The following is a 22,874-nucleotide window of genomic DNA, read 5'->3' as shown; positions in this document are numbered from 1 at the left end:
AAGGAGGAGAGAGCTCACTGGAATTTAGGATGGTGCCCACAGCAGTCATGACCTCCTTTCCCACCACTGCTGTTCATTGTCGTTCCTCATCTATTCTCATGCCTGCTCAGCATTTCCTCCTGTTGACCTACCCAAGCCAGGAGGGGGAAGCATTACGCAGGACTCAGAAGTGTTCCCAGATCTTGTTAAAGCAGTTCTCTGCTTGCAAACTGGGCAATAACATCAGGAGAGAAAAAGGGCAGCACTTGTAGATATTCTGGTATACACAGATTTATCATGAAAAATAGCAGATTGACTGAGCCAAATGATTTAGTGGCCATATAATCATATCACAAACGGGACAAGCTTCTGGCATCTGTTCATCTAACAGAAGTTGAATGTAGCTTGTTTTTTTTTTTTTTTTTTTTTTTGAGAACACAATATTTTTATTACTCTTCTTTTTTTTTTTTTCCCTATGCAAATTACTCCTGTATTTTGTCTCAGTTTTACCCCTTCATAATATTCTCTGGGTTTTCAGATGCTGACCTACTTGTGAAGGTAAAGAACTCTATAAAATAAGGAAAAAAGTCTTAGTCTGTAACAGGTTTATCTTGAGATGCAAGCATTGCAGAATGGGAACTCTGAGAACACCCCCAACGAAACAGGTACCCCGTCTCAGCCTTACCAGCCCCCTGCTCCTGTGGCTGCAATGCAGGACAAGTGCCCTGCTCTCCCCTACACCTCTGGGCAATTCCTTCTCTTTTCTTGTTTGATTAATGTAGTTATAGCAGCTGGTTTTTTTTTTTTTTTTTAATGTGCTAAGTTTATGGTGATATAAAAAGTACACATTGTATGTGTTAGGAATTAGGGGGAAGCTCCTGCATACAGGACACTGAGACCGGACTTCATGTTGTATTAACTGTTTGTATTTCAGCAGTATTTGCACAACTGTCCAAAAGGTGTCTCTCCTCTTACAACATACACTCAGCCCATTTTAAATTGCTGAATCTTTTTCAGTGGCAGTAAGCTCTTTTTTTTTTTTTTTTTTGTGGTCCTAATATATGCAAGAGATTTTTCAAATGCCCTGGCATAATAAAATACAGTCAAAATTTCCAAAATCTCCAATTTTTTCCAGGAGTCAGCATACCACTGTTACATAATTTAATTTTAAATGCCAAATGTCTCTAAAAATCTGTGAGTGATGCATCAAGTGATGCTATTTGGATGAAACCTTTAGAACATATGTATCTCCTCTCCACAACTCACAAGCAGGCTGAATGTCAGCCATACACTTGTGCATTTGTTAGTCAAACCATGGGTATGACTGTACAGGGAGGAAACCAGGGAACGTTAAAAGTATATCCTGAGTCAAGGCACACAGCCCTTTGTCATTCCTGTGGTATCGCTGTCTCGCATCTCTCCTATTTAAAGCATCTATATTTTATGAAGCACTAACAGACAAACAAACCAACATACAGACCACAAAGTCAGCATTAGTCTCCAAAAGCAGTTATTGGAAAGATGAGGTATTTCAGGATCTGCTCTCTCAATACAGTGATTCAGTATCTTTAAAACCCTAAAGTTCCAATATGTATTTTAAGGCATCAAGTCTAAAGCATGAGATATTTGTACATGGCAGAATGGAGGCCGTTGCTGTCATCCACCTGGAAGGATTACTGTTGGAAAGAATCACCACACTGAGAGTTACTCCTGCAGTGTCTAGCTGACCTACCTGATGAGAAGGTACAATGATGCAAACTGCTTTGGGTGTGTAAGGGTTCTACACTGTTGAAACTTTCTTTCAAGACATATACACTAGAGGGGAAATGAAATATTATTTTTCATTTTAATTTTCATTTCATCCAATTCTTTCTCCATTCCCCCTTCACCACTCAGGAATAAAACAAATGGAAAAGGAGGATGAAGCCCTTTATTCATCCCTGCTCCAACCCCCCCCTCTCATCTAGCTTCTGGATTAGGTTAAACATTTTCAGTAGCAGAATATTAGTAGTTAATGACATTCAGATTATTTGATCTTTAGCTCATTATTAACTGTAACCCACCATTCTCAAACCACAGCTTCCCATCTTTTAATTCTTCTCCTGTGTTGCAGAGGGGAAGGAGCTGCCCTTGCTGGCAGACTGCAATTCCTAGGGGACACAAGTGATTAAAAATGTAACTGGCTCCTTGCTGTTTTGCTGTCCTGCTGGAAGAATTATTTCAGGGGCATTCAAAGGAAGGAAGGCATGGTTCCATAAACACAGGATCCTTAATGAAGCTTGTTAAATGATAAGCAATTTTCTGCACTGACGAAGTAGAATAGCTTGACTTTTTTATTGCAAAGGGAGACGTTCCTCCTGAAGGTTTCCATTCCTTCTTTGAGCCACTCGGGCAGCGACTCCCCATGCACTACAACTGAAGGAGTGATGATCACATCATGGAAAAGAGAATCAAAGACAGTGAGAAATGAACAGCTGGAGGTATGCAAGGTGTGGGATGAGGGAAGGAGGATTTCTCAAAGTGGGTCACTGACAAAACAGATGCCTTGTCTTACTGCAGCTCTGTCCCCTGGCCCAACTGCCATTGCTGCTCCCTGTTCCTGCTGGCTCCACTCCCCCAAGGGAGCAGCAGGTTGTGGGACCTGCTGTGCTCTAACTGCGGGCCAGAAATGGTAATTAAAAAAAAAAAAAAAAAAAACCAACTTTTCCAAGTCAATTCATGGTTGTGCTTACATGGCAAAATCAACAGCTCTAGCTCTGTCTAAGGGAAGAAACAGCCCACAGTTCAATCAATATCAGAAAAATCTAAGGCCAAAGAAAAAGATCAGATACTGAGGGAATGAATTTCGTGTTTCCTCTCCTGCACAAAAGGCTGCCAGAGTTTCCTGGACTCCAGTGTATGTTCATGTACTTGGATTGGCTTTTCTGAACAGGCCTAAACCAAAGCACTATAGAACCATTACCAAATCAATGAAGTTAAATTACTATGGTTATGACAATTTCAATAAACACCATCCCAACATCTAAAGATCCTTAATGCACAAGAGAGTTGAAGGGAAAAATAAGTAAAATCTGTTTTACCACCTATAAAAGTCAGAAACAATAAACAGTCCTGCAACCATTCTGTATCTGGTAACTTGCATTAAAATATATATATAAAGTATTCTGGGAACTGAAGCAATGCTTTGCTTCAATAAAACTAATGTAATTAAAGAGAAAGAATCCTGTTTTTCCTCTGCTTGCAATTTCAAATGAGAGCTTCCTAAAACTTGTGACCATTGCTGGAATCCAATTCAGGACCTCAGCTTATCAAATTCCCTGCTCTGGCACCATGCCTTTGAGGTATTATGAAGCTGCTCATCACAACATTCCTGTCTATAAATGCTCCCAATAACTTCAAAGTGCAGGCACCCCATTTTGAAACAGGCAAGTGTTCACTGTGAATCAAAATGGAGTCACCAAACACGTGCAGCCTTCAGCTGGTGCTTCTTTTCTTGCAAGGTAACAAAGGAAAATGTGTTAGCACAAAAAGTCTCCTTGTAATATTTTAAACTTGGAAAGCTTTGCAGGACAGCACACCTACACAATGGCACAGCTTTTTGAGACCCTGCAGACCACACATCTTATTCTGTAATTCATTCTGGGACTGGGAAACTGCCAGGCTAATGAGCTCTCCTGCAGCCTCTTCCCCTGCAGGTGCTTCCCTGGAAGCAAAATCTTAAATCAGACATGGCCATGCCAAACGTACCCTCCTGAACAAACACCAGTCCTCGCTCCCAATGTGGTCTGAGCAAGCCACGGCAGCACTAGCGTCTGACTTTGATGAAATCACAAACTTCTTTTCCATTCAGACAGTGGAAGCCAAATTAATTCCTCAGCTTCTTCAGTGCTGAGAGCCACATCCTGGGAATTCAATACAGGAACATATTAATCTCTCTGATAGGTGATAGTGCAATATATTACTGATGGGGGAGCCAGCACGTCAGCACTGTGATAGTGACCCTGACCAGCAGATGACTGAATGGGTAAGGAATGAAGGAGCTGCTCTGGCTTGAAGGCACAGCCTCAACTTTGGCAGGCAGTCCTTCACTCTTGCCCCACTGCTAATTTTCCAATGCATTACTTTGTGGCTTGGGTATCCAGGAAACCTCATTACGAAGGTATGTGACAGCCCCTGATAATAGATGTCTGTGGCAAAATAATTGATCCCTCTTTGCAGTGGTGATCTTTAATGCTCCTAGGGTTATTAGATGGCAGTCACCCTTTGACGGTCTCCAGCGTAATACGTTACCAGACAGCAATGTGCCACCTATCTATCACTTACAAAATAATGTCATCCCTGAAAAAGGGCCTGGCAGTTGGGGTTAGGGGAGGAAGGGGGTTTAATTATATTTGTGGATGAAAAGATATCCTGAGAAAAGTGTGCAGCCTGATTATTTATTGGCTGTTCAGAAGTACTCAGCACAATAGAAGGAAAACATCAGGCTCTCCAATACGGTGGTTCACATTGCTGTTACAGACTCTAGCCTTGAAATCAAGTTCAAGCTGAAGAACAAAATTACCTCTTACAATATGTGGTTTACTTCAGAAAATGAAAAGGGTAAGAGACGTATTAGCAGTGTTGGCATTAGTGGAGGCAGCTGTTTTTAGATATTTGGTATTTCAGGGATGTGAGTTTAGCATCATTACTAGAAGTACAGCTTACTATATTCCTCTGCTAACTTTCCAACAGTGAGCAGATGGTTATCCTATTACCAACCATTTGCATTTAACATATTGTAATGATTTATATACCACATGTCACTGAGCAAAGTAAAAACAGTCGACGGTAACTAATTAGTTGAGTGTAAAGATGCATATCTCAATGTATATATCCTTATTGTAATAAAATTTAATCTTCTTGGTTGTTATTAGGTTTAATGTATGGTGTAACAGAAATACTGGTGGCAGTTAAACGTGAACCATCATGTCACTTTACCATTGAGACAGTATTGGTATCATTAATATTTCCACCAGCACTCCCTTACATGCCTATTTTGTGAATGATGGTGCACAGAGGGTAGATTATAACAATCCATTGTTCTTCTCTACCAATCCTTCTTAAGTGTATTTCAAAGTATTTCATAAAGCATAATGTATCAGATATTGGCTCATATTACAGGACAACACACATCTGGAGAGGGTGGAATTGGGAATGCTGCTTGGCAGGGAGGAAGTATGCTCAGAGCTACCATAAAGACAGGAACGGATTTAAGAGAGAAAATGAAAAGGTCTTTGAGGGAGTTTGCAAGGAACAAGCAGACAACTACTGACATTTACACGAACATCAAAGTCAGAAGATTGACTCAAGGGTTCAGAGGAAGAACATAACTTTAGAAACCTGCCCTGCACAACTAGAATATGGGCAGGTGTATGTGCCATGTATCGCACTATCCATGGTAAGTCCCAAGGCCTAATCAGATGTAACCTACAGTATGAATTATGGATTATCTGCCCTATCCTGAAATGGTTTTTGTTCACTTTTTGGCTTATTTCAAAATGGTGGCCATCACCCCAGACATGTCAAAATAATTGATAGTGAACTACAGCTGGGTTACTCCAGAGTATACCAGCATTTCCAGCATAAAAGTCTGGATGAACTGTTGTGTGAGCAACCAGGTACTGTTGACAGACTGACTCTAAGGCTCCAAGGACTCAGTATGTTGTAAAAACTACAGGTGGTCTCATTCGAGAGTGGCAGTATGTCAAGAAGTTCAGCTGTTCCTGCTCCCTCCTAATGTCATTAGGACACCTCTTGCTACTCAGCTTCCTTTCATTTCTACCATATCCCACAAATCCCCTGGGACACAGCCTGTTCTCCTGCAAAGGGCTGCAGCCAGCATTCTGCTTTCCTGAGTGCGTCAGCAGCCAGACTTTCTCTTGGGAATAGGACCTGCAGTGTAGCTCCTCGCCTCCTTTTCCCTGACCGTATTGCTGCCTGCTGAAATTGCAGCATTGCCAGTTGTTCCTGTAGCTCTTTCCTTACTTTTCCATGATCAAGATGATAATCTATGGGAACATAATTACAGCAGTGTTGAAAACTTACCCTGTAGCTCAGCCCAGTTAACAATATGCTTCACCTGTGTTTTACTGAGGATTTTTCACTACAGCCTGCTGTGATCAAATAGGGACTGTGATGATTCCCTTTGAGCATGGGTCACTAGTACTGCTGAGGCACAAAAATCCTAGAGGGGGACTCCAGAGAGAATGGTAGGAAGGGTCTTGAAGACCCCACATAGTGATACTATTAGACCTTGACTAATTCACTTTGTAGTTTCTGAATAGGTGTGACTGTATCACTGGACTTAACAGAACTGGCTGCTTTACATCAGCTCTAGCATACGGACATGAGACAGGATGAACAGACTGAGAGGTATGGGTTTTTTCTCATTTATTTTAAACAGAAGCTGGGATAGCTGTCTGACTTCTGTCCTCCCTCCCTCCTTTTTTTCCTTTTCTGTCCTCCCTTCCTTTTCATGCCTTGTTTTCCCTCATTCCTCTTACATGCATTTGAAACTCAATGGGTTAATAAGGGTAACTTCACCCAAATTCCTCCTGATTTATAGGATGGCATCTGAAACTAGTATCAGAACTGGTCTCTTGTTTCAGTACTTAACATGTTTTTAAAAAAATGGTAGTTCCTATTACTTGTGAAATAGTTGGAATTTTTAAAACTTTTAATGTGATAATATGTTGTACCACTCCAGCTTTAACTTCAACCAGAAGGACATCCCTGTGCCAGGAATCATTTGTATATGTGATACAGGAGATCCTTAAGCTTATTTCAGTGTTTGCATTAAATTGCACTCTTTTCAAATGAAAAGCTTAAAGGGAAGAAAGTTTCTGCAAGCTACTGGAGTCACTGAATTTATTCAGAAAGGCTATTTGGGTTGCTTCTCAGCATACAAAGCAATACAGAAAGAAAAATCCTCATTTCTTTCATCAGGATTTTTATCTCTACTCCTTTAATATTCAATGGCAAAATGAATTATACTACAAAAAGGCTTGGTGCCTCTCCTCAGTATCCCTGATCCTGCATGATATTGAGCTTCCTTGAAAGACAGCTGGGGGAGATCAGTAGGGAAATACTTGATGTCTTGCAAAAAAGAAAAGATGACCAGATGCTAATGAGCAAAGGTGCTGAGTGAAACCTGCTGATTTAAACTCACGGATTGATTTCAAAAGCATATAACAGAATGAGGGTCCTGGACAGCATTGAGGCTCCACTGCTCTGCTCCCCTTCCAGCCACTGTGACTGAGGCTGCACTGAGCTGATGGACAGGACTTGTGCTGTCAGGATGGAGGGTAGAAATCACTGCTGTCTGAACACAGGCAGGAGTAAAACCCACCCTGGACACCTGTACTGAGTAAAACCCTGGAGACTGCTCATGTGTGAATAAACACCATGACCATTTAATTATTTCAGTTTCTGATGATCCTAGATTTGCTTACAGAAAATGAAGGACCATTTTCCTTAGTGACATATTACAGTAGATATATTAAAAAAGCAAAAATTGCACTTGGGACTTACAGATCAATTGACATGCTCTTAAATACATATTTCTTTTTCTTTCCTATTCTCTAATGAGTTTATAATTTAATCAGAGAAACTGCTAGATTCCCTTCAAATACTAGTGAAAATCTCAAAGGAGAAAAGCTACTTATGCAAGTGTTCCTGTAAAACAAAGAATATTCAAATATGATAAATAAATACTAGAGTCAAGAATGGTATTCGGTTGTCTCCTTAAAAGCTTGAAGCCTACATATCTTAATATTGATGGTCTGGTTCTGAGCTGAACATCAATTAAAACATTTTCTATTATAAATAAAACGACAGCATTTCTATATATTATATATCTTCCCTATGGCAAAGTTCTGCTTTTGGGTAAATTACAGAGGGACATAATCATATGATGTTGCCAAGTGTATGACAGAGTAACAGAGATTTACTCCAATTAATCCATCCACAGACTGCACCTGCAGAATAAGCCAGAGGATGGGACCCAGTACAGCCCAGCCTGCCTGCTGGAACCTCGTGCCTGAAGCTGCAGGGTGAGCTCCCATTCAGGGCAAGGGCCCTCACCAACCCCAAATGCAGCACAGCCTCAGGAGCAGTTTAGCCTCACAGCTGGCAGGAGTGGCAGGCTGACCAAGGAGACAAAAAAGCTCCAACCCCCTAAGCAGCAAATATATTTTCCTTTAGATTAATTTATTCAGATGCTGAGATGGATTTGAATGCAGAATAGATAATGTGAGAGCAAGGAACTGTTAAAACTGAGGTTACTTTTCATTTGTATTATGAGTTAGAGGTTTCTGTTGCAGCTGGGACTGCATCCGCAGCTGAGACGAGGTCAGAAAACCCTGGGGCTTAAATACAGAAGCTTCAAGGCGAGATGAGTATAAAAATAAATTCCAGAGGGTTTAATAACATTGTGCAGAGACTGGATATTCTGGTGTCAGAAAGAAACTGGTGGCTCTTAGATCAAAACCTAATCATTCAAAAGCAGTAAGAGCCTTTGTTTTACCCAGCCAGTCATTCTGTTACCCACTGGGACCACGGTTTTTACAAGCATTCCGAATTATAGTTAATTTACAGTGTATAAATGTATGTGTCACTGACAATATAACAGAGCAAAAATACTTTAAAATTAACATGGTTAAACCTTCAGCAGTCTGATCCAAAATCTGCTACCTTGAGCTTGACTTCAAAGGAATTATTATCAGCATTTAGTGAACTTCTACAAAAATAGGCTTAAAACTGGGAGCTGTACCTCACTGCTTACTGCCAGGACTGTCCTTCATGTGGAATTGAAGACAGGTAGAGCCTGCAGACAGGTCAGGCCACTCTGCAGGCAGCACAGTGAAAGAAACCTTCCTGAGGATGCAGCACAGGACACCCTCTGATCCTCTGCAGCAAGGCCAGACGAGGGGAAAATGTCTGCTCTTTCTTAGCTTCCCATCCCAGAAGACTTTATTTATGCATTAGTTGACCTTTCTAGCTGTTAGGACCATCTTGCTTCAGCAGTTAATTAACACAAGTGCCATAATTTAATACAGTTAATGCTACTTTATGCCCTTTAATGTACCTTCCATTAGTGATATTATTGTAGTATTACCCTGTAAATTAAAATAAGATCAAGAATAAGAGAGGCTCTCTTTAATTAAGGTACTGACACACTTCATCGTCCATTATTCACTAGAAAAAATCACCCTGATTTAGTGAAGCAGACCATCAGTAAGTCAGAATTAGTTTTTGTGGATTATTAGGTTTCTTGAATAATGGCAGCACAATGGGGTTGCTGAAATTGCTAACAGCCACGTTTCCTTTTTTCATCACCTTAATAAATACACAGTGGAAGTGGTAAATTGAAGAAGAATAAACAGGTGGTAATAGAGGAGGAAAGGCATTCATTGAGAGTACACAGGTTTTCATCTCTAATGCAACATACATCAGGCTTATTTCACACCAAAATGCAAAGCAATGACAAAACAAACCTATATTAAATGGGCAAATCTCCTGCCTATAATTCATTGTGAAGTATTAACGACCACATAGTCCTGTATATTTAACATAGTGGCTTTAAGATAGATGCTTTTCAATGTCATTGATGCTTAAAACACAGTGTGAAACAAATTACATTTTATGCTGCCTTTATAAATATGCTATTATGAGCTTTGGTGATTTTAACTATACTTGACCTACAGGTTATGTTTTTCAGAAAAAGGACTAGCTTTAAAGCAGCTGCCAGCATCCCTCATCCACTACATGACAAGCTCCTTGGTAACTTCCCTTTGTATCCTGCCTTCATGGAATAATCTAGTCTAGTCTTACCAAATTTATATAAATAGCTGGGTCTCAAAGCCCAGAATATGAATCTTGGTAGCAAAACAAAATAATTTTGTAACAATTTCTAGTTAACATTCTAAATTAAGGAGCAAGAGCTGGAAACCTCAGCTGAACTGGAAACAGTGGCACAACTACCCTGTAACCATTGCTTCCCCTCACTGGTTCCCATGCTTGGGGCATGCCAGGGCACATGCTGGGAATGTTGATTGGGAGACTGGTGGGGAGAGGCCATAAAGTTTCTGGAAGAGACAAAAAATACCTAACACTAGGTAACAGTGGGCTCATTGCAAGTTACAACTGGGGCAACTAAACAACCAGTGGCTGTGTATTGCAGCCCCACAGCTGCTCAGCAGCAAGCAAGCCCCAAAGACTTTAACAAGAAGGCTCACCAGATATTGAAGGAAATGGCACCAAATCCCAAAAGAGCTGTTCTTCTCATTAGCAGAAAAGTGATAAGAATCCACATGAATCTCATCTAGTGAGGTACTATTACACATCAGATACTTCCTTTAAAGCACGTGTCCAATTACTGCAGCATTCAGGCAACAAGCATCAGCATCAGATAAGTTCTCTGTACGGTCATGCTTCATTTCTACAGATAATTTTTCACAAGATTGGTGAGCCCCAGATGTGCTCAGAAGGTTTCTGTTTCTAATTTGCATGCAATGCACTCTTTTTTTTTAATCCTTCAGATGCTTTCTTTGATCAAGTAATGATAATCTAATTGAAGTCAGACTAAGCTCCAATTGGGTTTTCAGATGGGGAACAGGCTTTCCTTAAAGCCTAAGGAACTACAAATCCTGAGCTTTGATATGATGCCTCAGTAGAGCTAACCTATGTGGAGGGAGCCCAGTGGAGAAAATATAATAGGTGTTACTTTTTATATTGAGGCTAATTTTACCAAACTATTTCAAACAGTATATTAAGCTGTTCATGATCCACTTAGCCCTCCCAAGAGACTTCTGAAAAATAATTTACAATGTAACTAATGAGAATTGCAAGAAGAATTCTTGAAACAGCAACATTTATTTTAGATTTTCAAACTTGGACTAGTAATTCTGTATGTATGGATATGTAGTTGGTGTGGACACAGTTAACAGTGGCATGTTAACCGCATGTTAAATCTGCAGTCCTAAGAAATGCATTTTGATGATTTTCACTATAGCAATAATAAAAATATAGTCAGCACAGTTTTATAAAATCACTGTTTCTGTTTTTTTTCACTCAGTTCTGAGTGTGCAAAGAAAGTCCCTGGCCTTTCAAGATAGATTAGCTTTTCTGTCTATTTTGATACTTAGATTCTCTTAGAGAAAAAGAAAAAAGTTTTTTAAAAAGGAAGTCTTAAACTCTGTATAGGAGAAACAGAGAAGGAACACAAGGTATATTAGACTGGCAAGTGAATTGCTATTAGAGGTGATCCCACTTATTTCTTCTGAACAACTTCAAATCCAAGACCCATACAAAGGAATCACCCTCCTGCTTGAGGGCATCAGTCAATTGCTAGTTTGAGTTGGGAACAAAATTTCCTGATAGGAATGTCACTGCAGTTATTATTTTTGGGACTACAGCACTTGATACCAGCCACCACTTGCCCTAGAGGGAACCATTTGTCTTGAACTCAGCTGAATAATCATCTTTGTTATACTCAAATCAGTCGATCTAAAAGACTATTGGGTTTTTTCCATTTTAATTCCGCTTCTCTGCATTTCAGAGCTAATTAAAGTAGAAGACTGGCTTTCCTTGTTCACAGCCAGTCCTAGTGGGAGGGGTTTGTGCAAGGGCTGCTGTATCAATCACAGCTCACATTAGAGGCCTAGAAAGGTCAAATGATAAAACAGAATCTCTGTTTTTAGTTAACTGCCACTGGACCAGACTCCAACTACCTAAGAGAAGAAAGTGACCCACTACTAGGGTGAATTCCTGAGCCAACACATGAACCATCCCGCCTGTGAGACCCAGGGCTCAAGATCCAAGGCGAGTGCCAGCAAACACCCAGACCTTGTGCCACTGAGTCAGAAACTTCTGGTATGACAGCAATGGCCTTCAGCTGAGCCAGATTTCCAATGAACATTGGCAGAAAATATCATCTTCTTTGGGGAAATGAACAGTTTTGATTACTTTCTCAAATCAAACACATACACCTGTTTCTGAAGTTATATATTCTCTTACCTTCCGTATACCCTTATGTCTGAAATTGCATAAAAGTAGCGTGCCAGGTGTTGCTCATCTACATATATTTCACCAGTTGCTGGCCTAAGCAGTCTTATCCTCAGGTCTGTGATGGTAAAGAAATCTCTTAACTTCTTGGTGGTGTCAAGCTGGCCATAAAGAGAAGCCATGTTATGAAGCCGAGGTCCAGCAAAAAAAGCAAATCTATCTTTAATTTCGAAGTGGATTATTTTACTATTTGTCATGTACCCGGTAGAGTATTCCTCTGTGCAAATGATTTCTAGGACTGTGTGCTGTGATAAATCCCTCACTGATTTTGGATCCATGTGAAAAGCATCTAAGCAGTCCGTGGCATAGTATTGGTAGGGCTGCCACGTTCGTCCATAGTCGAGTGATTTCTCCAGGATCATTTGGTCTGGACGGCCAGATTCAAAGGTGATAACTATGTTATCTGTAAGCTCAATGGTTTTGTTCCAGGAGAGTGTAATATTAACATGAAGAGGCTTCGGATAGTCCTTCCAAGTTGTGGACTGCCAAAATGTGGAGGGATGTCTTCCTTCCAGATCAAACATCAGTTCTGGAGGATGAGCCAGTTCTTGGGTACTTGCATCACATTCATTATTGCACATGTAGGGATTCCCCTGGAAAAGAGTAAAGCAGTGTTACAAGGGGCACCACACAGGTGAGTGACACACAAGATGTTTCTTGACTGAGAACTGCTTTTCTCCAGGAGGGAAGCCAAGAAAGAAAAAACAAATGCCTGCAGGTAATAACTTTATCTTAATGAGATTCATCCTGGCTGTTTTACCTGTTGAAGTACAAACACAACATAGAGAGCATCCTTGTGTCTGCACTGTAGACATTTTTCTTTGTATATGTTGAAGAAAGAAAAAAGCTTATTTGCCCTGAACAACTTGGACCAGGGATTGAATCACAGAAGACTAAGAACAGTGTGCAAGTCTCTAATAGCTCAGTAACTCCAACTCTTCTTAGAAAGATGCAGCAGCCAAAGAGAATATCTTTTTGAAACAAGCATGTTCCTCAGAGCTCTGCCCAAAAAAGTACTAATTCTTAGGGCAAGTGTATTTTGTTAGCAGTGCAGCATGTGTGTACTCAGTATGAGCCAGTATTCAGTACACTTTCAAGTTTCCTTTCACACAGGTGGGAAATTTATCATGCTTAACTTGTGCTCCCAGCTGAACACTGCCTTGCCTTAAAACATTTACACTTGCAACCAAAAGCCATTAGAAAAACAGTGTTCTGTCAGCTCTGGGACTTGATTCAGGTATCTGCCATCTTATTACAGGGTACCAAAGTACTTCAGAAAAGACTTTTCATGAGGCACCAGGTTCAATTTATCAGGACAAGATAATCCAGCACTTGATTAGGTGGGAGATGTCAGTGGCTCTAGCTGGAGCACTGCCGAGGTGGCTGGAGCTTGAACTGAGGGTTGAGTTAAAAACAGCAACAAAGAAAGCTTGCCAATAGTGCACAGCTTTTACTGCTGCTTGTCCTCTGAAGCAAGGTGAAAGTGAATTATTCTCTTTCTGGCCTTTTGATGCATTAACTTTCACACTACAATCTTCTGCTTCTTCACAAAGGCTATTTTGTCTGCAGATTGGGGATATCTTGCAGCAGTTGCCAAGATATCAGACCCTGTTGGCTGCACTGAATCATGTACATCTAATTTCAGCTTTCAACAATACATTAGTATTTTGCTACTTGTTCATTCTGTGTTTGTTCCAGAAAGCAACTGCTGCTCTGTATCCTTCCCTCCATCTGACACTCAGATTGTGGAAGAAGTCTCTATTCACTGATAGTCAGCATGCTGGGGGAAAATATGCACATGCCTGTACCTAGCAGAGCTCGATGAGGTCATTAACGAGCTGTTATTGTCATTATTCAGAGTTCCCTGCACCTGCCCTGAAAAGAGAGCAAGCCCTGGCATGATGATCACCCTTTTCTTTTCTTTTCTTTTCTTATAATTGCAGTTATACTTCTCTCCATCTCAAGGCCTGAGGGCAATGAAGTGACTCAATGCTATCCAGTGTGGAAAACAGGTTTCAAACATGAGTTTCCACCTTGGCTGCTGCTCTGCTCCTTGATATACTCCCATGAAACACAAGCAAAAGAACTTCTGCACTCACTTTGACCTCCCCACTGGCAACTTCCTCTTACCTGGGTTGGAAAATGTTATTTTCTTTCTCTGTCTTTCTTGTTAATACAGCTGAGTGCTAAAACTGACAACGATTCACTGGGACTGGAAGTCAGGAAAAAAAAACTACACAACAACAAAAAGGGTTATTTGAAAATCAGCTGTAACTGGAAATACTCTGTAAAATTTTGTCTGTAATATGTTACAGCTCTGATTTCAAGCTCTTGGTTGCTATTTCTATGCCTTTTGAATAAAACAGTGAAAATTAAAAGTAAGTTTCAAGCAGAAGAGAGAAAACACAGAATTTTTAAATATTTAAGCTCCATTTAATATATTAGATACAAATGTTAGAATCTGCTAACTTACACAAGCCTATTTCCCTCAGGGAAAATATACAGATTGTGAAATCTGTAAGGTTCCAGATCCTTTGGCTATATGTAAATATTAGTTTATGAGAAGATGCTCAGATTGCATAAGTCACACCTGTCTGAGGTTGCCCAGAAAAATCTGGTCACTTAGATCTGTGTACTTCTAATCTATATGCTTTATGCTTCTGTGTTTGCTTTGGCAAAAGCAACTACACAGGGCAGTCACAGGTATCAAAACCCAACAAATAAATGCTCCTGTGCAGCCAGACAGGTGCATTAAGCACTGCTGAGGGATGGCTTTAGTTTCCTGCTCCACAAGCAACCGCTGAGTCTGTTGTGACTCTTTGTGCTAAAAACTAAAGCCACTCTGATCCCTTAGTCCCTGGATGCTGGAGGAAGCATGTTTTATGACTTCCAGCAGCTAACCCAGGTTGTATGGGATGTAGTGTTTCTTTCCCTATATTTGTTGATTTATTTTACTCCCTTTGCCTTTTATCTTTTATGTTTTAGCAAAAGCTGAGGTGCCAACACAATCAGAGAATAACTGGGAAAAGGGCTCTAAAAACACCCCACAAGTTAATGTGAATGCAGTATGACACTGAGAGCTGGTAGCCCTAGCTTGCAACTGAAATGCAGTCTACAACTCTGTGCACAGAGCTTTTTAGGGAAAGATGAGACTATTCCAATTAATGGCAGAGTATTGTGAGAAATAGGTCAGAATCACAGTGCTGTCCTGTCCTGCACCTAAAACTCTTACCAGTGGTAACAGCGGTGCCACAACCTGCCACTGAAACACCGGGGTAAAGACATCACTGCAAATGAGAATCCTAGTAAAAGCTTCAGGTATATCCTCACCAATAAACTGAATTATTCTTTTAATTTTATGGCACAGAATTCTCTTTTAAGAGGTGACTGATTTGATGACACCAAAATAACCTGTGGGGAGTTCAAGTGCTTGAAAAAGAAAATTAGGAGAAAAAAAAATCAAAGCTGATTATAAGCCAATAAAATAAGTGTCCTGAATTCTAACAGGAGGAGAGAAATTATGAGTTTATGTAAATTTCCCTCTGTCTACTGACATAGCAATTGCTGATGTAATTTTGAAATATTTAACATAATTATTGCTTCAGAGGCTTGGAATCAGGTTCCCATTTTCTCTGCTAGCAACTTGACTTTCAACTGCTTCTAATTAATCTTAAATGTAATTTGCATGGTAAGTCATACTTACATTACCAAAACAGTCTAAAAGGGTCTTACTGTACACAAATGTCCCTCAGTACATGTTATTATGAAAACAATTAATTTAACTGGGATTAGTTACATATTTTAATGCCTTGATCTCTACAATAATCCTCTTTAAGACTTTTGTCTCAGTAAAATGAATAAAACAAAGACAAACTTTGTCCAATTTGTGAAAACTAAGCTCAGTCTGCGTTGGGGCCATCTGAAGGACCAGAGCATTAGCATCTCTAAGTAATTTTGTGCCTAGCAGGCAGCCATAAATAGATCTTCATTTAAGCCTTCCAAGAAGCAGCTCTTCAGTAGGACAAGGTGGAAAATATTTATAACTTTTCAAAATGATATTTAAGCCATTAGGCGAGTTCTAAATAATTAAATACTGATAAATACTTCTAAACACTTTAGTGCCAATTAGCATAAAAGGTAGCTGAGTCTTTCCCAACACCACAACCATGACCACCTCAAAGAAACCCTCTGTTTTCCTGTACAGTAATGGGAGATTGATATTAGATAGCTCCTTGCAGGCAGGCCAATTAAGCTGCTATTTATTTTGGTTTTGGCTGCTCATGGAATTGAAAATATTACTGAAACTACTGACATAGTCTAAGTGTTGGCTTTAGGAGGAGGTACCTGATTTGCAGGCACAGTGAGGACATGTGGCCATATCACATTACTTGATCACATTCAGCCCTGGCTGGAAAAAGCAGAGTTACCTGAGAAGCTCCTGAGTAGGGCTGACTGGTCCCAGTAGGTTTCCCCTCAACTAGCTGGATTTAGTTTGTTTTAGCACACAGCAATGTCTCTTTGTGCCAGCCACCTCGAACTTTTATACTGGTGTTGGAGGCGCTCTGCAAGTGTCCCTGGCTGGGACGGGCTGCCAGGGCTGGGAGTCTGCCAGTCCTACTAAAAGCCTCTCCAGGAACAGCACAGTGACCCTAGGGTGAGGATTTAGGTCAAAAACAGATGTCCAGCAGCAGTGTGACCTCTGAATGTCACCAGAGGAGCAGCAGCAGTGCTGCAGCTGCTGTTCGAGGGTTGAAGTTTGAGTGCTGCTTCTCAGGTGAAGCCTCTGGTCTCTCACCTGTACAGCTCCTCAGTGGCACCCACACAGGCTCAGGGTTTGACTGAAGATGTTGCTTCTTGCAATGTGCTCCCTGTCCACATTAAGACCTCATGGACTTTCTCACTCAGGAACAAAGGGGCTTAAATCTTCTGTAGCATGAATACTGGAAGCTGTATCACAGATTATATGCTGTAATGGACACCTGATTAAATCCCTACAGAGGATTATAACTTGCATTTTCAAACTGCTGAGGTCAAGCTGGCCAAGATTATAAGAAGAACCAAAATAAATTTTCAAGAAGTGAACCACTCCAACTGATGTTTATACCACTGCCACAAGGTAATTAGATCAGATGCACGAGACAAGAAATAAATACAGCCTCACTTATGTCTGGAGTGTGGCTGTGTGGTAAATTACCACATTCAAGTCACACTTTTAGAAAGAATAGACTATTTCTGTTCTCCTTTTCAAAAGATCATTACAATTAGTTCACTTGGTGCATGCTGTACATTGTAGGTGATTAATTAGACAGTAATAGCTAGCAGCAGCCATTGCCCTAATACTTACATTTTGCATGTGGTTTCTAACCAGGAATTACTTGTTTACCATGATAGATCCAGATTATGAAACCATTAATTGTGAGATACTACTACACCTAATAAGGTGTTGTTCTGGTAAGGGCAAACAGTCAGTGAGGTGGAGGATTGGCAAGGCCCAGGATCTGGTGCATGATAATTGATGTTATCAAAGCCACTACATCCATTAGCTGGTTTGAGAGCATCTCGGTCAATGTCTGCAGAATTATTGCTGTGATGATGACAGGAATGGCTGTAGACAAGAACATTTTACCATCAACAGCCTTTCATCACTGCAGTGACAGCATTTTAAGTTAAAGTGATTTAAGTTAAGAAAGAAAAAGTGCTAAAAACTGAGTGGAAGATTTGATGCTCTTTAGCTCCCAGGCGAGGGCATCTGGATGCCCAGACTAGCACTTTGAACTCTGAGCTGCAGGCTGAACAATGTACATTCTTCAAAATGAGCAAAAAAGAAAATAAAAGCATGTTTAAATCAATACCTTCTGGGGAGACTTAAAAAGATTAAACCAGGGAGGATGTGACTGGACAAAAATAGAAAATAATGCTTAACAACTTCATGCACTTTTAAGCTTGAAAGTTCATTGTAGATTATGGTCCTGATCCTGAAACAAACTTGGTGTAAGAAGGCCCTTGTAACTCAGATTTAAAAAAGATATTTAAGCCTCTAAAAATTTGGCACTTTGCTGTGTGGCACACAAACCTAGCTAATTATGCTTCATGACAACACCTCCACGAGGTATGGAATCCTATACCAAATTTACATATAGATGCAGAATTAGAGAGAAATGCTTTTGCATGATAAACTCAGTAATCCCTGATTATATTGTACTGTTGCTTGCAAAGCCTTTTTGTAGATCATGTGAAGGTATTCCTGGCATGCAGAGCAGTTCTCAGATTACTGCCTCTTTTCAATACTATGGATTGAAAATGCTGCATAGGAAACAATTTAATATTTGCAGCACCAAATGCATTGGTGCATTTGCCAAAGGCATTTACTTCCTAGCAGAACATTCTCTATTTTTAGTAACTTTAGTTACTTTTTGAAAATGATTTTCAATTTACTCTATGAGTCAAATAGAGTTTTGTTTCCTGTGAAATATTTCTACCCACTTCGGGGGAGTGAAAATCCTCCTTTTCCTCACTGGTAGCTTTCTGCTGCTGAAACTATCTCTGACTTGGCAACCTTGCTGATGTAACTTTGGCCACTTGATCCTTCTGGCATAACCTTATGCAGATCTTACTGGCACTGACCCCAGTGTGGTTTTGTTATTTCAGAAGCTCAATATTGGTGTTTTCCTCTTGCATCAGCAGGTATCTGGCAACATAATCACTTTCCTATTTATAGCTTTTGCAGTGTCATGCCATGCCTGATGCTGGGACCCCACCGTGCTGAGCTTTGGCTGAACAATACAGCAAATGTTCCAAGGAAAACTGAGTTTCTTTTATACCAGATGCATACCTGGATTTAAGAAACTGAAATCCCAGGGGGTATAACATCTCCTTCTCTCAGAACAGTGGCACTTGTCCTGGCTAAAGCAGCCCGTCCATGAGAGCACTCCTTGGACAAGGCAGCAGAGGGTATCCATCTCCAGCATCCTGCTCAGCTCACATCAGTGCATTTTTGTCTGAGCCAGTTTTCCAGCCATCCTGCTGCCCTGCAGGAGCTCTGGCAAGGAAGTTGTGCAGGAGATACAGGGGGTGTCCTCAGCTGGGAATAGCTTATGCTGCCAGTAACAACAGCTTGGGGTGTCTCTGCCTTAGGTTTTGTGTTCTGATACAACTCTCTTGCTCACTTTATGATTATTTTGGATTATCCATGGATTAGAATGGGAGCCATTGAAAAGGTAAAAAGAAGGAGAAATCTAAAACACTACAGCTGAAAGGTGCCATTCCTGAGCAAGGAAAAGCCAGCACAGAGGGAAGTTGGTCCATTATCATGAACAGATGTTATCAGTGATCACAGTGATCATGGAGGGAATGTGAGCATCAAAATCTGAGAAATTAAATCATCCCGGTGGGGACAGAAGAAATCAGGGTGCTGGAAAAAAATTATTTTGTTGGGGTTTTTTTTGTTCCTTTGTAGTTATAAATGATTGTGCTGAGAATTTTGGTCCAAAAAAAGAAACCTGTGCATACCAAAAAGTCAGAGAAACAGGTTTTGATAGTATGAAAGACTCCCACAGGCCTTAATGTCTCCCCTCTCCCAGCCTGGGAGCAGGGGTTGATGTCCCTGACCAGCCCCACCTGGGCCCCAGGCCAGGCCCTATTTAAGCTCAGGCCGAGCTCCCTACCTGCTCCTTTCTTCAGCTTAGGCTTGTGCTGCAGCCCTGGATCCTTCTCTCTTCCTGAGGGAGCTCCCTTGATGACCCTGATTCACCCACTCGTTGTACCTGGGATGCCTGATGGGATGTGAGTGTCCCCCAGCTGTGCTCTGGCTCTCTGGTGGTGCTGAGGTGGCTCTCTGATGGCACATCTTCTCCTGCTGTTCCCTGGCACTTGCTGAGGGGTGTGCAGGGAGTGAAGGGATGCAGAAATGCACAGCTCCTCAGCTTGCCCTAGGGTGGTATGGAGAGCTGAGTATGAAATCAGATCATGAGATACCAAATCAGGGGAGCATGGGAATTCTGTGCTAGCTAAAGTTTCTGGAAGACTCCTGGTGTGAGGAAAGTGAAACACTGCAATCTGGGTGGGCTCCCAACCCTCCTAGGCAGGGCACAGGGGCTGCTGTGAGCTGCTCTGGGCTGGTGCTCCTCTCAGTGCCTGAGCTGCATGAGAGTGTCAGGAGGCTCTTTTCTGGTACATAACACAGCTATGTCAATGTAACTAGTTCTGTGTTTTTATTGCCTACAGGCAAAGTGAAGAAATGTGCCTTGTAGTAATGCTGGAGGCAGGTGGGTTGTAAATGGTTTTTGCTTCTGCAGTGGTTGTTTTTAGGTTTCAAACTGGTTCCCAACGAAGCTCCATCTTCTGCCCCTATGGCCCCTGCTGCTGTGGAAAGGGTTTCCTTGTCCTCTTGGTGGACAGCTCTGGAGTAATGACTGTGGAGGCTTGTGCAAAGTATTGATGCCACAAGTTCTGGCCAGGATGCAAATTTCTACTTGATTTTTGTGTAAATCAAATGAAGTGAGCAGAACAGAGCGCTGATGTGGTGTTTAACTGAGGAGCTGCAACACTGTTCAGAGTAATGCTATCCTGTGCTAATTTCAGTAAATGCATCTTACTTGGGCAGCTCTTCATGTAGAGCATTCATCACAGCCCTAAAAAAGTCATGTATGTACAAAATGCCACGTCAGGTTAGGAGTGAGCAGTACAGAAACACAAGAATCTTAAGTTATTGGAAATGTACAGTGTTGTAATGACTTGAATGAAAACTACATGGCTCAGGATCTCCAAGAAACAAAAGAACCATGATTTTTGCACATATAGTTTAAAAAGAATTACAGTGAAAAGTTTTCATCAAGTTGTTGCTGGTTAGTTATATCTTATTATGGTAAGATGTTGGGTGTAACAGGGTGGATTTATACCTCAGTTAAAAAAATCTTTTGTTCATAACAGATTTGGGCTAAAACTCTCCGTTGTAGAATTGCCACTTAAGTAGCTTAATGATAATGCTGAATGCATTATTTACTTATTGTGAAAGACCTACAAAGCTCCTTATTATTTATTCTCTTGGCTGTGGTATTTTTCAATACAGAAGCTTTCTAAAATGCTCATTGGCATCACTTTATTAACTATCTGACTGTCCACCAAAGCAGACTGTCATAGCTTTTTTATAGGTCACAGCTATTCTACAGCATCTAAATACTTAGGGAAGAACTGCTGAATTTGATTTAAACTTGAGAAGTGTTTTACATAAGCACATAGAGAAATTTAAAGTGCAAAACAACAAACTATTCTAAACAAACAATTTTTTTTTATTTCTACTGTATTTAAGTATAGAGTAATAAGAAAAGTCTGTATTATTACTGACGGTTACTATAAAGCAAATGCTATGAAGAATTAAAAAAAAATAACATTCACTCAACCCCTCTACTACTGGCTTCTGTGCAAGTTCAAACTAGGTAGGAGTCTGAAATGCTAATGTCCCTCTAGGATTATGTAAAAACAACTTCAGCATGTCTATGTGGAGTTCATACAATAGCTCAATCTACGTGTTAGGCTTGACTGACTGATCAACATGATAAGTAATATGCTTTATAATTAGTGTTTAATAAGGGGAATTTCCAGATTCAGTGAAGCTCAAATTATGGTTACAAAGCAGTATTATATAGTTTCAAATGAGTGGTTTTGAGGCCCCAGGGCTAAGGGTTGGGTACATGTGTATGCAGACAGGCCCAAAGGGCTCCCAGCTATTCACCTGCTGCTCTCTCCCTCAGCACAGCAAAACAGACCAAGGGCTTCCAGTCACTACAAGTAATTTTGCACTAAATTAAAATAAGGCTACTCTTTAAAATAGCACGTACTTCATTCTTCTGGGTTTGAAGGAGGAGGCCTTGAAAAAATTGGAAAATAATTTAAGAAATGCTGTTGTGTTACTCTTCTGGTCCAGCCACTTCCAGTGGATCTCTTTCCTCCAGGATTGCGCCTTTGCCATGGTCTCAGTCCTGCCTCAAGTGAGCATTAGCCTCACATGTAACAATGTGCTGCTTGCTCAGCCCTCTGCTCTCCCTGCTCCCCTGCCCCTGCAATTCTGCTGGGGAGCTGATGGTCTCTGAGCTGGCTTCTTCTCTCGAAATTAAAATTTCCTACAGATTTGGGAGATCCCACATTTGTGCCTAGAAACTATGCTGCTGTATTGGTGAGCTGGATGTGTCTGAAAAACAAGTACTTTTTTCTCCAGTTTAAATTTTTTCACTGAGTCAGGTCTCTGTTCTGATGCACTGCTTGGCCAGATGAGTATTGGTACTACCAGAAGGGATGCAACAGCTGGGAATGAAGTGAAGCAGTGCAGATAGATTGACTGGCTTAAGGGCAACATGAAAATGCACCCTAAATAGTGAGCAAAGAGCTAAATCACGCCTGTGCTGTTGTACTCATGCTTAAGTGACTAAAAGGTCACTTACATACAAAAATAGCTACTTGCATGTGCAAGTGTTATATTATCTTGTAAAAGACTACTCAGGGAATGTATGTGTCTGTTGGACTTAGACACAACCATTTCTGTCCCAACAAAATGAATTTCACTGCATATGTCCCCCAAGGCATCATTACAATTTTACTCTTACAGAGAGCAGCAGGATTGAGGACAACAAATTCAGATTATTTCCTTTCTGACAGATGTAAACATAGCACCTGCAAATGCTTACTCTCATCTGCACTGCAGGTATTGCTGTTGCAAACTCAACAATCTAAATTCAGGTATGAAGGAATTCTGTTTTTTCTACTGGTAGTATTTTATTTCCTCTGTATTTACACATCTG

General features: G+C 40.7%; 1 protein-coding gene and 1 long non-coding RNA gene across 8 annotated transcripts in view; one reads left to right on the top strand and one right to left on the bottom strand.

Annotated features, from left to right (window-relative positions):
- NTNG1 (netrin G1) overlaps nucleotides 1-22,874 on the bottom strand; it is a 150,771-nt gene that overhangs the window by 72,946 nt on the left and 54,951 nt on the right. For all 7 annotated transcript variants that reach the window (XM_053950602.1, XM_053950599.1, XM_053950597.1 and 4 more), the window contains exon 3: nucleotides 12,034-12,674. In XM_053950602.1, the coding sequence (XP_053806577.1) occupies nucleotides 12,034-12,674 (641 nt within the window). The remainder of the gene's footprint in view (nucleotides 1-12,033; nucleotides 12,675-22,874) is intronic.
- On the top strand, nucleotides 1,525-8,059 carry LOC128792309 (uncharacterized). The gene is made up of 4 exons (XR_008432362.1): nucleotides 1,525-1,722; nucleotides 2,324-2,459; nucleotides 6,292-6,390; nucleotides 7,988-8,059. It is a non-coding gene; the product is annotated as an uncharacterized LOC128792309 (long non-coding RNA).

Source organism: Vidua chalybeata, chromosome 9 (assembly GCF_026979565.1).
Source record: "Vidua chalybeata isolate OUT-0048 chromosome 9, bVidCha1 merged haplotype, whole genome shotgun sequence".
Lineage (NCBI taxonomy): Eukaryota > Metazoa > Chordata > Aves > Passeriformes > Viduidae > Vidua > Vidua chalybeata.
Note: the sequence above shows the minus strand (reverse complement) of the source record. Positions and strands in the feature narration are given on the sequence as shown.